This window comes from Ambystoma mexicanum, chromosome 1p (genome assembly GCF_040938575.1).
Source record: "Ambystoma mexicanum isolate Mex_15411 chromosome 1p, UKY_AmexF1_1, whole genome shotgun sequence".
Classification (NCBI taxonomy): Eukaryota; Metazoa; Chordata; class Amphibia; order Caudata; family Ambystomatidae; genus Ambystoma; species Ambystoma mexicanum.
In genome coordinates, this window is record NC_090921.1 from 1,082,931,393 (window position 1) to 1,082,945,619 (window position 14,227).

Consider the following 14,227-nt stretch of genomic DNA (forward strand, 5'->3'; position numbering starts at 1 on the left):
ATATTTACGGGACCCTGCAATTTCAGACCGTAGTCGGAGAGCCCCTAACCCTTCCATCGCCACCAGGTAAATAGGGTTTGATATCTGTAGCAGTAGGGAAGCTATTATGAGAAAAGAGGAATGATTCCTACAAACTTGGTCTTCGACCCCCCCACCCCCCCTCTCCGGGGTGCTATATAAGATTAGCCCCAAAATCTAGCTTAGCATGGAAGTTTGGAATAGATGTATTGGCGGGCGTTATTGATCCCAACTTCCAGGGAGATGTTAAGGTTCTCTTACAGAATCGTGGCAAAGTCCCTTTTGAGGTACGCCGGCGAGACCAAATTGCACAAGGAATTTTGGAAAGGGCTCTGTTCCCTCATTTCAAAGAAACTGAACCAGATAAAACAGAAAGAGGTAACTTGGGCTTTGGGGAAGCAGATACATTTCTTAACATCGAAGATAAGAAAGGAGAAGAACCAACCATATACACTGACCTAGCCATTGCCCAGCGACGCCCCAGCTCTCGCTGAGGCTTTCTTACAAGCAATTCCAGAAGAGGAAGGTAAATAAAAGGGAAGTCCCTTTCTCTCCTTAAAACTTGGGTTACTTTACCAAAGAGAAACCTCCCAGAAGGTTTTATAAAACCCAACTGCTAATAACAAAAAGCCATCAAAAAGTCATGCTAGAGATAGCACATTCCCATCTCAAAGGAAGGCATTTGGGACACGTTAAAACACATGTGCATATTAGTGTAAAGTTTTACTGGCCAGGTATCCATGCCGATATGAAACTTTCATACAAGCCTGCAAAATATGTCAAAAGACTAGCCCCCACATCCCAGTACCTGCCCCTCTGAACCCGATGCCGATCATAGAAGTCCCTTTCTCTAGAATTGGTATGGACATAACAGGGCCTCTAGAAACCTTGAAATTGGGCAACAAGTATGTCCTGGTGATCGTAGATTATGCAACCCGATATCCTGAGGCATTCACAGTGCGAAATAATACCACTCAGCAGATCTTAAACATCTTCTACCATTTTTCTCTAGGGTCAGTTTTCCCAAAGAAATACTAACCTACCAAGGTTCGAATTTTATTAGTAAGTTTATGGCCTAAGTCAAAGAGCTACTCCATATTACCACCTTCCGAACTTCTTTGTACCATCCTCAAACCGATGGACTAGTAGATTTTAATAAGACCTTTAAATTAATTCTACGGAAACTGGTAGACAAGAACGGGAAAGACTGGGATTGAATGATCCCATGGGCACTATTTGCAGTGAGGAAAACCCCCCAAGCTTCCACGGGTTTCTCTCACTTTGAGCTACTCTATGGAAGAGAACCGAAAGATATCCTGGACATGCTTCGGGAAACCTGGGAAGAACAAGAGGAGGCTCCCATTCTAATATCACAAACTACCACTAGAATGCAAGAACACATGAAGTTGGTTCAGGACTTAGTTTGTACTCGTATGGGAAAGGCCCAGAGCCAACAAAATACCAACTATGATAAAAAAGTAAACTTAAGATCTTTTTCTATTGGACAGAAAGTACTAGTTCTTTTACCCACCTCAGCGAACAAACTTGTTTCCAAGTGGCACAGACCATACGAGGTGATAGAACAAACGGGAACGTGCATCCATCAAATACCCACACTAATACCAAAAGGAAAACCAAAATAATCACTCATCAGTGATCGTCTACCTTGGTTTTGGGAAAGTGAAACTTTATAAACACAAGGTAGACAGTTGTTATCAACAGTTAGACCCCAAAGCAAACTAGTACATAACAATTTCAACAATGTATTAAGACAATTCTTTAAAAATCTCGTTAATGAGATGACAATACGAAAAGTTCATAAAAAACTCTTAAAACATACACATTAGTCAGAGTGACAACAACTTCTATATTGAAGACTGGGTGTTAGATGCACCCAATGTATTGTAAAAAAACATTTGAGAAGATAAACATATTTCTGTTGTACAGACCCTTAGTAAGTCTAGATATCATCAGGAAGGGTCACAAGAACTAGAGTTCCAAATCTTAGGAGAAAACACAATCTTCTTTAACTGAAATTATGGTTACGAGATGTTGGGCTTAACTGTTGATAAAACATAATAAAACAAGAGTAAGCTATAATTGCTCAGGCTTCTTAGCACAAACCTAAGTTGTCATGGGTAGCCAAGGTTTATAAATTAACTGGTCCAGCTGGTGGAGCTGGACCTCCGTGGTTCTACGTCCTAGTATGGACTGATCTTTATATTCCTGTGGAAGCAAAATGTCTTCTGTGTTGAAACTGTAAATCAATTACATATGGGGACTATCAGATCGTGACACAAAAACTTGCCACTTGCGGGTTCTAACTCTTTCTTATTAAATCCAGCACTCTTTGTCTTGCCTCTAAGTTAATTACTCTTATTTAGGAGATAAGGGATATCACTATCTGGTGATAAGCTGCTGTGGGGCTTGTCTTACTGTCAACTTATCGAGGTGATCCGGTACAGCGATACCATGCAGATGAAAGCACAACAAGGAACTTCAAGGGTGTTCACATCCACCTCATTACTCTTACCTTGAGGAAATAAATTCCTAGGATTGGCCTTTTTTTGGCTATTCGCTGAGTGTCAAATAAAGCTGTGTCTCCAAAAGTGCCGGATTGCACGAACAGTTAGAGTTCACCGGACTGCTCTATCTGGTGTGAATCTATAAAGGTTAGGATAAAGCTGTTATTGACTACCACATGAAGTGCATAGATAGTCACTCGCACTCAAGTATTAGTCTCGAATATTCTATATTATCACAGATAAAGTCCCATGAGCCTATATCAGACTTTCAGGCCTGTATCATACTTTATATCTTAATCCCGGGGGGTCTTCAAATTGGTTCATGGACTGCAATCAACAGTAGTTTCTCGTTGAATCACCGATCTGGGCTGGGTGTAAGTCACCGCTTTAATTACTGTGGTGAGAGCCTATGGGTACAAATGACACGGACCATCAGTGGCTCCTACATCGTCTAAATTTGTAAACGCATAAAATAAGATAAATGAAATAGGTGTATTGTAAAGGCTCTCAGGATTCAGACTTATTGTCTTACCTCAGCTGTTCGGATGGTTCGGGGTGTGCAGTAATCGGCAAGCAATTTACATTTGGGATCGCTGGAGGCTCAGGAATTCCGCCCTCTGTGGTGTTTTCAAGAGTAAGAGGAAGTGCAGTGGACCACCGTAAAAACCCAACGTCTATCTTAGGGGTGTAAGAAACTATCCAGGAAGTCCTTTTACAGTGTTGACACAAGTGTAAAGCTACCGGGTGAAAATCAAAATAGATTTACCTGGGGGTTCTAATCCATTAGGGAGAAAACGCTCTTGAAATTAAACATCTTTGGAGTTTAATCTTTAGGGCAGTGTTGGTCTTATTATGATCATGAAGGTGACTTGCTTAATGTTGGCCAGTCTTTCCCTAATGATTGAAAAATAGCAATTACCACTGGTATTCTGCAATGCTCTATATTCATGGGAGTGAATAATTATGTTTCAAACAGCAAAGGTTATACTAATCTCATGAGGCTACCTTCTTAATGGAGCTAGCTCTCTCCGGGCTCTGACTACAGAATTATCTAACCTGCCATATGTTAGGTACACGTTAAATAGGGCAACCTGTATACCTCTGGCTGGTTGATTATTGATCATGTACGTGTGCTGGAGGTACTAAATTGTACCGGGGTGACTCAGATCATTTGCCATTCTATGGCTTCATTCAGACCCCTTACGTCACTAGGTGTTTGAAAAATTAACCTTTGTTCTTTTTATAGCAAAATCCTATTTTTTGTATTGTGATCTTTGCCCGCTATAATCATTAACACTGTCCATTTAAAATGTTTGTGGCCATGATTTTTCTCCACAAAGTGTTTTACCATCAGTACCAGCAATATCTTGTTCTTAATGCAGCTCTGATCTTCGATGATGCATGTTTTTATCTTTCTGTTGTTCTTACCTATGTATCTTAGTTGACAAGGACAGGTGATCATGTACACTGTGTACTCAAGAGTTGCAATTGGAAAGTTGCTTTTGTTGCCACGGTCGAGCGAGCCCAATGTCAACTTTTTTAGATTTCAAGGTTTATTTGCATACGATACATTGGCCGCAGGAATAATGCCCAGTGCTGGGCTCAAGTTCCAAAGTGCAAGTCAGGCTCACTGTACTCTGAGTCTTTACTTTTAGCTTGCTACTACTCACCCAATTATCAATTGTGGTAGATTTTTTGTAGGCAAAGAGGAGGAAATGGTATTTTAGAGTTAGAATTATTAAACACTTTCCAGTGTTTACGAACAATGTTGCTTATCGTTAGACTCATGTTGGTAAAAGTGTTCACACAGACTGATCTTTCGTCTGGTAGCTGTTTGATCGTTTCTTCTAATAGGGCATCCCGATTGTTGTAGGCTCTATTAGCAGATCTTCTGATCAGTTTTTTGGGGTACCCTCTTAGTCTCAGTTTACTCGTTATATTATTAGCTTCTTCCGCAAAAGCTGTCTGTTGGCTACTGTTCATCTTGAGACTTAAAAATTGGCCATAAGGCAAATTGTCCCGGAGATGTTTCACGTGATGACTCTGATAATGTAATAGCGAATTTGATCAGTGGCTTTATGGAACGGTTTCACCAGTAACTGGCCTGCTTCATGGAAAATGATTAAGTCCAAAAAGTCAATGGAGTGTCTCTGTATGGTCATTGTGAATTTAAGGTGGCGATTAAGTTGGTTCAACCAACTTAGAAATTCTTTTGCTTTCTCTTGGGTAGCCCGTCCAGATTGTGATGATATCATCAATGTAGCAAGCCCATGACTGTATTGTTCATATGGGTGAGCAGTATATTTATGTTTCTTCTCAAAGAATTCAACATATAAATTTGCTAAGCTCAGGCCATGGTAGCACCCATGGCTGTTCCTTCAAATTGTTGGAAAAATTACCCATGGAATTCGAAGTAGTTTCTTGTCAGGGATACTTCGATACACCAAAGTATGAAAGAGGTGGGGGCATGATCACTATTGGTTCTGGTGAATAACATTTCTTCAACCACATCCACAGTTTCACATTGCGGGATGTTGGTGTACAAGGGTGTAATGTCTAAACCGACGAGATAGCTGTTGTCAGGATTATAGGGCAGATGTTTGAACCTGTTGATAACGTCCCTAGTATCTTTGCGATACAATTTCATCTTGACTACGTAACCTTTAAGGTAGTGGTCAGAACATTTCGAAAGTGGCTCTACAATGGAATTAATCCCAGAGACTACAGGTCTACCTGCAGGGTTATCCAAAGTTTTATGAATTTTAGGAAAGCAATAGTAGGTTGGAATAGAAGGGTCTGGATTGTTCAAAAAGGAACATTGCTGTTTGCTAATCAAACCTCTATCATGAACTTTGGTGATTTTTCAGTTCAATCATGGTTTGTAATTCTCGAGTGGGATCCTGGAGCAAATTCTTATAGTATCTACTATCATTAAGTTGTTTTTGACATTCCTCAATGTAGTTTGTTTTATTCAATATAACTGGCGCCACCCTTGTCAGCTCTTGTAATTATGATCCTTTCATTGTTAGAAAGTGATTTAAGGGCCTCTTTTTCTTGGGTGTTCAAATTTTGAAATATAGGCGTATTCATTTTCGCTTGCCGGTTACTGCACTCACCGAACCTTCCCAACAGCTGAGGTAAGACAATAAGTCTGAATGCTGAGAGCCTTTCCAATACACCGATTTCATTTATCTAAGTTTATGCGTTTACAAATGTAGACAATGTATGATGTCAGTTGCACCCATAAGCTCTCGCCACAGCAATTGAAGCAGCGATTTACACCCACCCCAGATCGGTGAATCAACGAGAAACTACAGTTGATTGCAGTCCATGAACCAATTTGAAGACCACCCGGGATTAAGATAGAAGGTATGATACAGGCCTGAAGGTCTGATAAAGGCTCACAGTGGTATCCATTATCTCCTAAATAAGACTCATTAACTTGGAGGCAAGATACGAGTGCTGGTTTTAATAAGAAAGAGTTTGAAACCTGCAGTGGCAAGTTTTTGTGCCACGATCTGATAGTCCCCATATGTAATTGATTTACAGGTTCAACACAGAAGCAATTTAGCTTCCACAGGAATATAAAGATCAGTCCATACCAGGACGTAGAACCACAGAGGACCAGCTCCACCAGCTGGACCAGGTAATTTATAAACCTCGGCTACCCATGACCACTTAAGTTTGTCCTAAAAAACCTGAGCAATTATAGCTTACTCTTGTTTTATTTTATATTTTATCAACAGTTACATCCAACAACTCATGACCATAACTTCAGTGAAAGAAGACTGTTTTCTCCTAATCTTTGGAACTCTAGTTCTTGTGACAACTCCTGATGTATGTCCCGTAACAGCCTTGAGGACAGAAAAATATAGAGTCTTCCCTGTAGTGATAGTTAACCTAGAAGTGTATATCTACACTTACTAAGGGTCTGTACAACAGAAATATGTGTATCTTCTTGAATGTTGTTTTACAATGCATTGGGTGCATCTAACACCCAGTCTTCAATATATAAGTTGTTGTCACTCTCACTAATGTGTATGTTTTGATAGTCTTTTATGAACCTTTCGTATTGTCATCTCATTAACGAGATTTTTAAGAATTGTCTTAATTGTTGAAATGTATATGTACTAGTTTGCTTTGGGGTCTAACTGTTGATAACTACTGTCTACCGTCTGTTTATTAATTGTATCAATTGCCCAACCAGACCGAAAACAGAAAGTCCACTTACATCACAGCAGCCGCTTAAAAGAGTGGAAGGAGAACCAATCAGCCACCCCATGCCCAAAAACTAGCTTGCCTGGTTCCCAAAGATATAGATAACTTTGATTGAATTCCTTCCGATTTATCTAACCAACAACAAGAAGATCTAAAAGATGTAGTAGTCTCGTTCCCTGATGTATTCTCAGAAAAACAAGGAAGAGTAAAAGGTTCATACCATTATATTCAGACTCCTAAAGGGAAAGTAGTCCATTTAAAACTCTATTGTCTACCCGAGGCATTAAAATGGTGATCGAGGAAGTCAACAAGATGTTGAAGGCTAACCTCATGGAGCCCTCCTCAAGTCCATGGTCCTCTCCTATCGTGTTGGTCACTAAACCGGACTATTCCTGGAGATTCTGCATAGACTTCCATCAAGTTAATGCCATTTCTGACTTTCTAAAGTCTCGGAGGATAGCTCACGGGCAACACGCTCGTCTTAAGACGACACAGAGCCACACAGGTTCGATCTCCGGCTCCGCGCTTAGAAGCCTCTGGGTATTAAGCGCATTATAACTAATTAAATTACATGTATCTACACTAGATTTAACAAAGGGGTACTGGCAAGTCCACGTATATGGGCCAGACATGGATAAAACTGTGTTTTCAACGCCCCTAGGATTATACCAGTTTAAAGTCCTCCCTTTTGGCCTACATGGTGCACCAGCTACGTTCCACCACCTTCTGGATAACATTCTACAACCCTATTCTGATTTCTGTGGAGCTTACATTGACGATATTGTCATTTATAGTAAAAACCTGGGATGATCATCTGTTCCATCATGAAAGTCCTCAGGATTGCTGGCCTAACTGCTAATCCAGCTAAATGCAGATTGGCTGAATCAACCGTGAAATACCTTGGCTTTTTCATAGGGAATGGAAATGTACAACCCCAACATGAAAAGGTAAAGTCCGTCTTGGATACTCCAACTTCAAAGACCAAAAGAGATCTTGGGGCTTTCCTTGGTCTAATAGATTATTACAGTAGGTTTATCCCTAACTATTCGCATAAAACAGCTCAACTAACAGATAAATATAAAAACGCTGAAACCCAGAAACTCCATTGGAACGATGATGACGAGATATGCTATAACATCTTAAAGCAGACATTATGCCAAAACCCAATCTTTAAGGTATTCGACTTCTTGAAGGAGTTTGTGCTTCAGACGGATACCTCTCTTACAGGGTTAGAAGCCGTCCTGTTCCAAATTTGCAACAGACTAGAACATTCCATACTATACACCAGTCGCAAGTTATTCTCACGTGGGAAAAAAACGACTCTGTGGTAGAACTAGAGGCCCTAGTGTTAGAACTGATATAATATTGTTTTATCCTCATTGTATATGTTGGCCTATGCCCAGTCGCTCTGCGAGGAAATCTGCATTGCAAGGTGGTAACCTTAAGTTAATCGAGCCTCCATTTTAGGTCAAAGCCGCCATTTTAGTTATTCGTGTAAAGTTACCCTGTGGCCCAAAATGGCAGACCTGTGTTCTCTTGTTCTTACTTAACCTCTTCGACCTCTGTAGACAAGTTAATGTCCAACCTGCCTGCAGGCTACATGTTAGGGTCATGTAGACCTTGTCCTTAGTTGACCTCGGGATCATGGGATTACTTGAATCGGCGATGTTAACCTACAAGTATAAAATAACAATAATGCTATCTAAACATGACATGCAAAACATCTGTTTGACTTGCATTGAAACAAATGTGTAAAGAGTGTAAAGTTAAACTCAGAAAATATAGTGCTTGTTAGTAAAATGTATTACGAAGTAAACCACATGCACAAGATATGTAAATTAGGAATGAACATGGCGCGACCCTAGCCCAGTACATGATTAACTTGTAGGAGGCTGGACATCGTTGTGAAGAAAACTATATAAATATGCTGATGTCCAGCTAGCAATTCCTGTTCACTGCTCGCATTGAACCTTCTGGTGGTCTCTGTGAAGTACTGACGGCCAAATAGCTATTTGTGTACTTTGTTTTGTAAACTGCTCAGTATTGCAATAAAGATTCTGGGAATCTTTACAAACCTGTGTTGGTGTATTTCTCTTTGCATGGTGTAAAAGCCTTAATATTGTATTTTCTGATTCCACAGATGGCGCCCGAATAGGGACCCTCAAGATCGACTTTGTCTCGTTGAAGGTTGGTTCGGCTACCGGACCGGGATCGGACGGTGCCAACAAAACGGCCCCCCTGGACGAGAAGCGAATTCCTCGACAGAACAGCACGATCTGATCCCTGAACGGTGAGTTGTAGCCCGAGACGACGTCTTGACGAGGGTCCATATATCGAGTTGGGTAATTTGCCGAAATCACCAGACACGTGGGTCCGAAGAACTGTTCTTAGTAACCCGATCGGGTCTCCCAGTCCTTTGGTCAGGTGAATCGTGACCCGATTCTTAATTTAACCCTGACAATTTGAATTTGGCGCATTGTACTCGCGAGCACAATTATTTGACCAGGTAACACCAGAATTCTGATATGCCTGGGAAATTGTCTGCCTGCTTCAGGGCATTATTCCGCAGCGACAGACAATCTTTGGAAGATAGCCATCCTACACCACAGGAGGGGTCGCCGGCATGTACTATGTACTGTACTTTGTACTGTAAGAAAGGCTTTGGTAGTATAGCATTTAACGATATTTGGCACAGACAGACCAGACATAATTCTAATCTTCGGTGGCCGACCAACGGTAGCTTTGAAATCCCTCGTATAGAATATCTAGAGTCTGTGTTGGTAAAGAAAAAGGCTAGACCAAGCATTTGACGCATTGCACAGTTGCAAAACAGAAGCTTTGCAGCAACAAAAAAGTAGAGAGAAACATATGCGTTGACAAATGACGAATGCCGAAAAGGCGCTGTTATATGATCAAAATAAACGATTGGAATCAGTTAGGAATACGGACAGTGCGTTTCAATTAGGCATTCAGAAAACTTACCCTTCAAAAGATTTTCATACGTCCGATGAATTGATTAATAAACTTTTGCATGAACGAAAGCCCGATGCCTCTGCTCCTCCCCCGTACGTCCCTCCTCCTGGTGTTTTGGCCCTTCCCGTTGTTATGCCTCCTATAGTCCCCCCGGTCCTTCCTATTGTTCTTCCTGCTGTTCTTCCAGCTGTTGCTCCCTTGCCTGCCCCCTTGCTTCCGCCTATTGACATTCAGAATGTGCCCAAGTGATTCTGCATCGCTTGTAGTAGACCAGGGAATGGGGTCAAGGTTTGTGACTCATAATACTGTGTCCCCAGATAAAAAGAATGAATTAATTGCTTGGGCTAAACATTGTATGGAGAAGGGTGAACAAGCTGATGTTTTTTCCACACTCAAAAACCTGAAAAGTATTCCGGAAAAGAATGTTTTTATTGAAGGGTTAGGAATTCAATTGAGCATAATGTGGAATAGATTAAATGATATAGATCTCCCACAAGGGTTACGGGATTTGAACGCCTTAGCGTTGTCTAGAGATACTGCGGAGAAAGTATATGAGCATGTCAAGAGGATTTTTGTGTATAAGAAGGAGTTGGAAGAGTTACAGAATGAAGAAGTAGATGATGATAGTTTAGGTACTATGTTCTTACAGAAACGGTTTTCTCCTCGCCGTGAATTGATAGGTGAGGAAGCACGAATTTGTACAAAGGATGCGATAAGATGGATTTCGGATATGTCGATAACTCCAGATGAAGTATATGACACTATTGGTCAGTATACGTTAGAAATGCAAAAGAAAGTGATTCAGGTTATGGTATGGTAGAATACCTGCAGAATGAATGTGTAAAAAGAAAGATTTGTTGTCCCACAGAATTGTTGAGTGTTTATAAGAGAGCTTCTTCGACTGCCTTAGCGCTTGATTTGGCTCTGTTGCTTAGTAAGCGTTCAGAGCTGCCTACTTCTCAGTTGCCTATGAGAGAGGTCCCTCCGACATTTGTCCCAAAAGTTGAGATTGCGGCCGATGCTGCACGAGGTATAGTCGCTGTGGACATTCCTGCACATTATGTATCGCAGTTTGTTCAAGTCCCATTCTCGAGACAGGAAGTGAACACAATAAAGCAATCTATTCCTGATATAAGGAAGAATCCGACGGGGTTCTGTAAAGAAATAGTCGGTCTTGCAATCATCGGTATTAACCTTAAGTGATATTGATTTATTATTTCCCGTACTCCTGACAGTTGATTTGTGGAAACAAATTAGGACTGTAGATAATGTACCTGGGTTAGGAGATACATGGGATAACATGGTTAGGTTCGACAGAGAAAGACCAGCTGGCGAGCGACCGCCTCAAGTGATATTAACTTTGCTCGATAGGATTATTGTAAAATTAAAAACTATAGTTCCTGAAAAAAGAATAATTTTGGACAAGCTTACGGCCTGTGTCCAAGGAAAGTCTGAGGGTGCTACCGAGTTCTTCAATCGGTTTGAACAGGTATTTTCAGATTTCAGTGGACAAGACTTAGGCACAGAGTCAGGAAAAAGGCTGTTTGTCGACAAATTTGTATGTGGATTGCTGCCTGACATCCAGTTACAGATTATGTCCTCCGAAAGCGCTTGGCAGGCGAAGTCTCAATCAGAAGTACTGCACATGGCTCAGTACATTAAAAATCGTGTAAATACTGAAAAGGAAAAACTTGAGAAGAAAAAGGGTGACCTGAAAACAAAAGTACTGTTGCAACAGATCGTTAGAAACCCTAGAGGGGGTAATCAATTTGGAGGTCAATACATTCCACAGGGAAGTACGCCCCTGGCGCCGGTAACCATTAACCAGTGTGCCTATTGTCGACAGGAAGGTCACTGGCACGCACAATGTCCGACCTTGCAGCAAAGGTCATTTGGGAACATGGGTAGACGATCCAGAGGTAGCCCAGCGACAGGGGGCCCTGGCAGAGGTCAGTTTGCGCCAGAATCACAGCAACCTTCCTCACAGGATAAGCAAGTTTCGAGTGTGGATAATGGAAACAATTTTTATCATCCTTCTGCCGCATACCTCTCTGAAGAGCTTCCTTTTGACGACATTTTGTTTCGTTAGGATTGCCTGATGCAGGATTTGGAACCAACACCTATTACCGTTCATCAGAAAGGTCCCTACATTGAGATGGCGGTGGGAAATGGGAAGCATCTATTTTTAGTAGATACGGGAGCACAAAAGTGTTCCATTGACCATTCACGGGTTCCAAACATTCCCCTGTCAGGGCAGTCCAACGTCTCTGTAGGGTTTTCAGGCACACCTGTAGTTTGTCCAGTCTCTTTGCCGGTACCGATAACACTGGGTTCCTTCACGGAGCAGTGTCCATTTCTACTTACTACGAACTGTGGGGAGAATTTGCTGGGGTTAAATTTGCTCAAGGAATTGAATGCAGTAATATATTGCTTCCCGGATGGAGTTCGGTTAACAATTTCACCTCAGCAATCACTCACCTCTCAGTTTTCGACTCGACCTTTACCGCCAGAATTCAGTAACATTCCGGAATGCTTATGGGCAATCGATGATAATGATGTGGGCATTCTTCGAATTGAACCTGGTAAAATTATTCTGAAACATGGAGTAAAATTGCCTTGCATTCCACAATATAAGATCTCAGTTGAAGGCGAACAGGCTTTGAAATGTATAGTTTCTGATTGTGTACATCGTGGAGTAATTGAGGAAATTACAGGTAGTGTGTGTAACAGCCTGATTTTGCCAGTTTATAAAAAAGGTGATAATGCGATTCCTTTTCGATTTATAATTGATTTGATGTGCTATTAACAAAATTGTGGCTCCCCAATTTCCCATTGTACCTGATGTTACCACGATACTAACTATGATTCCGTCTTCTGCCACTCACTTTAGCGTTGTTGACCTTAAAAACACATTTTTCAGTATTCCTATACATAAGGATAGTAGGTATTTGTTTGCGTTTACCCTAGGTGGACGCTCGTTCACATTCACTCGTGCACCACAAGGGTACACTGAGAGTCCAAGTATTTATAGTAGAGCATTGAAAGAGCAACTCGATACTCTTGAGTTGCCTACTACTTGCACGTTACTACAGTATGTAGATGATCTCCTCTTGGCTACTGATTCTGAGAGTGCCTGTAAAGAAGGCACCGTGTTGTTGCTTTGTCATCTAGGAAAACATGGCCACAAAGCTTCACTCAAAAAATTCCAATATTGTTGTCAGGAGGTCACCTATTTAGGCAATCTCCTGTCAAAGGAGGGAAGAAGGTTGACACCTGAACGGATAAAAACAATTTCTGGCATGTCTGTCCCAAATATGCAGAAGTTAGAGCCCTGATAGGTATGGCTTCTTATTGTAGATCCCTAATTTTTCGTTAACGATTAAACCAATGCTGGCTTTGACAAAGAAGGGCATTTCTTTGCCATTGCCATGGACTTTGGAACACCAGACAGCATTTGATTTGCTCAAAACCGCGCTGTGTTCGGCACTGGTTGGAACTCCAAATTATGAAAAGGCCTTTGTGTTGTATGTGCATGAACGTGATGGATGTGCTTTGGCTGTGTTAACGCAGGAACATGGAGGGAAGAATAGGCCGTGTGGCTATTTCTTATCCGTCCTTGATTCTGTTGCGCTTTGCCGAGATGTTTGAGAGCTGTCGCTGCTGCTGCGTCTGTAAAACAGAGCGAGGGAATGGTCCTGGGTCATGCGTTAACGGTACCTCACTCTGTAGATATTTTATTGAATAGAACTCAAACGCAACACCTTACTTCCGCACGATTGACAAGATACGAATTGATCTTGTTTGCTCCCCACATTCAAATTCAGAGGTGTGTATTAAATCCAGCTGAACTTTTACCTGTCCCGCAAGATACTGTTGATGGTGACGAAGCGTCACACGATTGCCTTTACACTACAGAACAAGATACTAAAGGTAGAATCGATTTGAAAGACACGCCTTTGAATAGTCCACAAGGAGAGCTATTTTGTGATGGCTCCTGTTTCAAACTTCCGAATGGTACATCCACGGCTGCTTATGCCATCACCACCTTAAGCACGATTGTGGAAACCAAAAGAATAATGCATAATTCCGCGCAGGCCGCAGAAATTATAGCATTAACTCGCGCTTGTGAACTTTCTGAAGGGCTTAAAGTGAAAATTTATACCGACAGTCAGTATGCCTTTGGGGTAGTTCACAACTTTGGTAGGCTTTGGAAAGAACGAGGTTTCTTGACCTCACATGGCACAAAAATACAGCACAGCACTTTTAGTGCAATTACTTTCAGCGCTCGCGCTCCCTCTTCGGTTAGCCATTGTAAAATGCACAGCACATCAAAAGGTTACAGATGATATAGGAAAAGGGAATGCTTTCGCTAATCAGATAGCTAAACAAACTGCTACTGATCTTAGTTCAGAAATGTATGCTGTAAGGGAAACTGTAAATGTTTGTACTTTTGGTGAAAGTATCAATTCTTTAAAAGACATTCAAGCAGATGC

At 41.4% G+C, this 14,227-nt stretch overlaps 1 protein-coding gene across 9 annotated transcripts in view; it reads left to right on the forward strand.

Annotated features, from left to right (window-relative positions):
- The window catches only part of METTL25B (methyltransferase like 25B), a 278,862-nt gene that overhangs the window by 91,528 nt on the left and 173,107 nt on the right, over positions 1-14,227 (forward strand). For 4 of the 9 annotated variants that reach the window (XM_069604626.1, XM_069604622.1, XM_069604619.1 and 1 more), the window contains one exon: positions 8,902-9,051. The exons of the other annotated variants lie outside the window; for them this stretch is intronic. In XM_069604626.1, the coding sequence (XP_069460727.1) occupies positions 8,902-9,051 (150 nt within the window). The remainder of the gene's footprint in view (positions 1-8,901; positions 9,052-14,227) is intronic. 9 annotated transcript variants of the gene reach the window in all.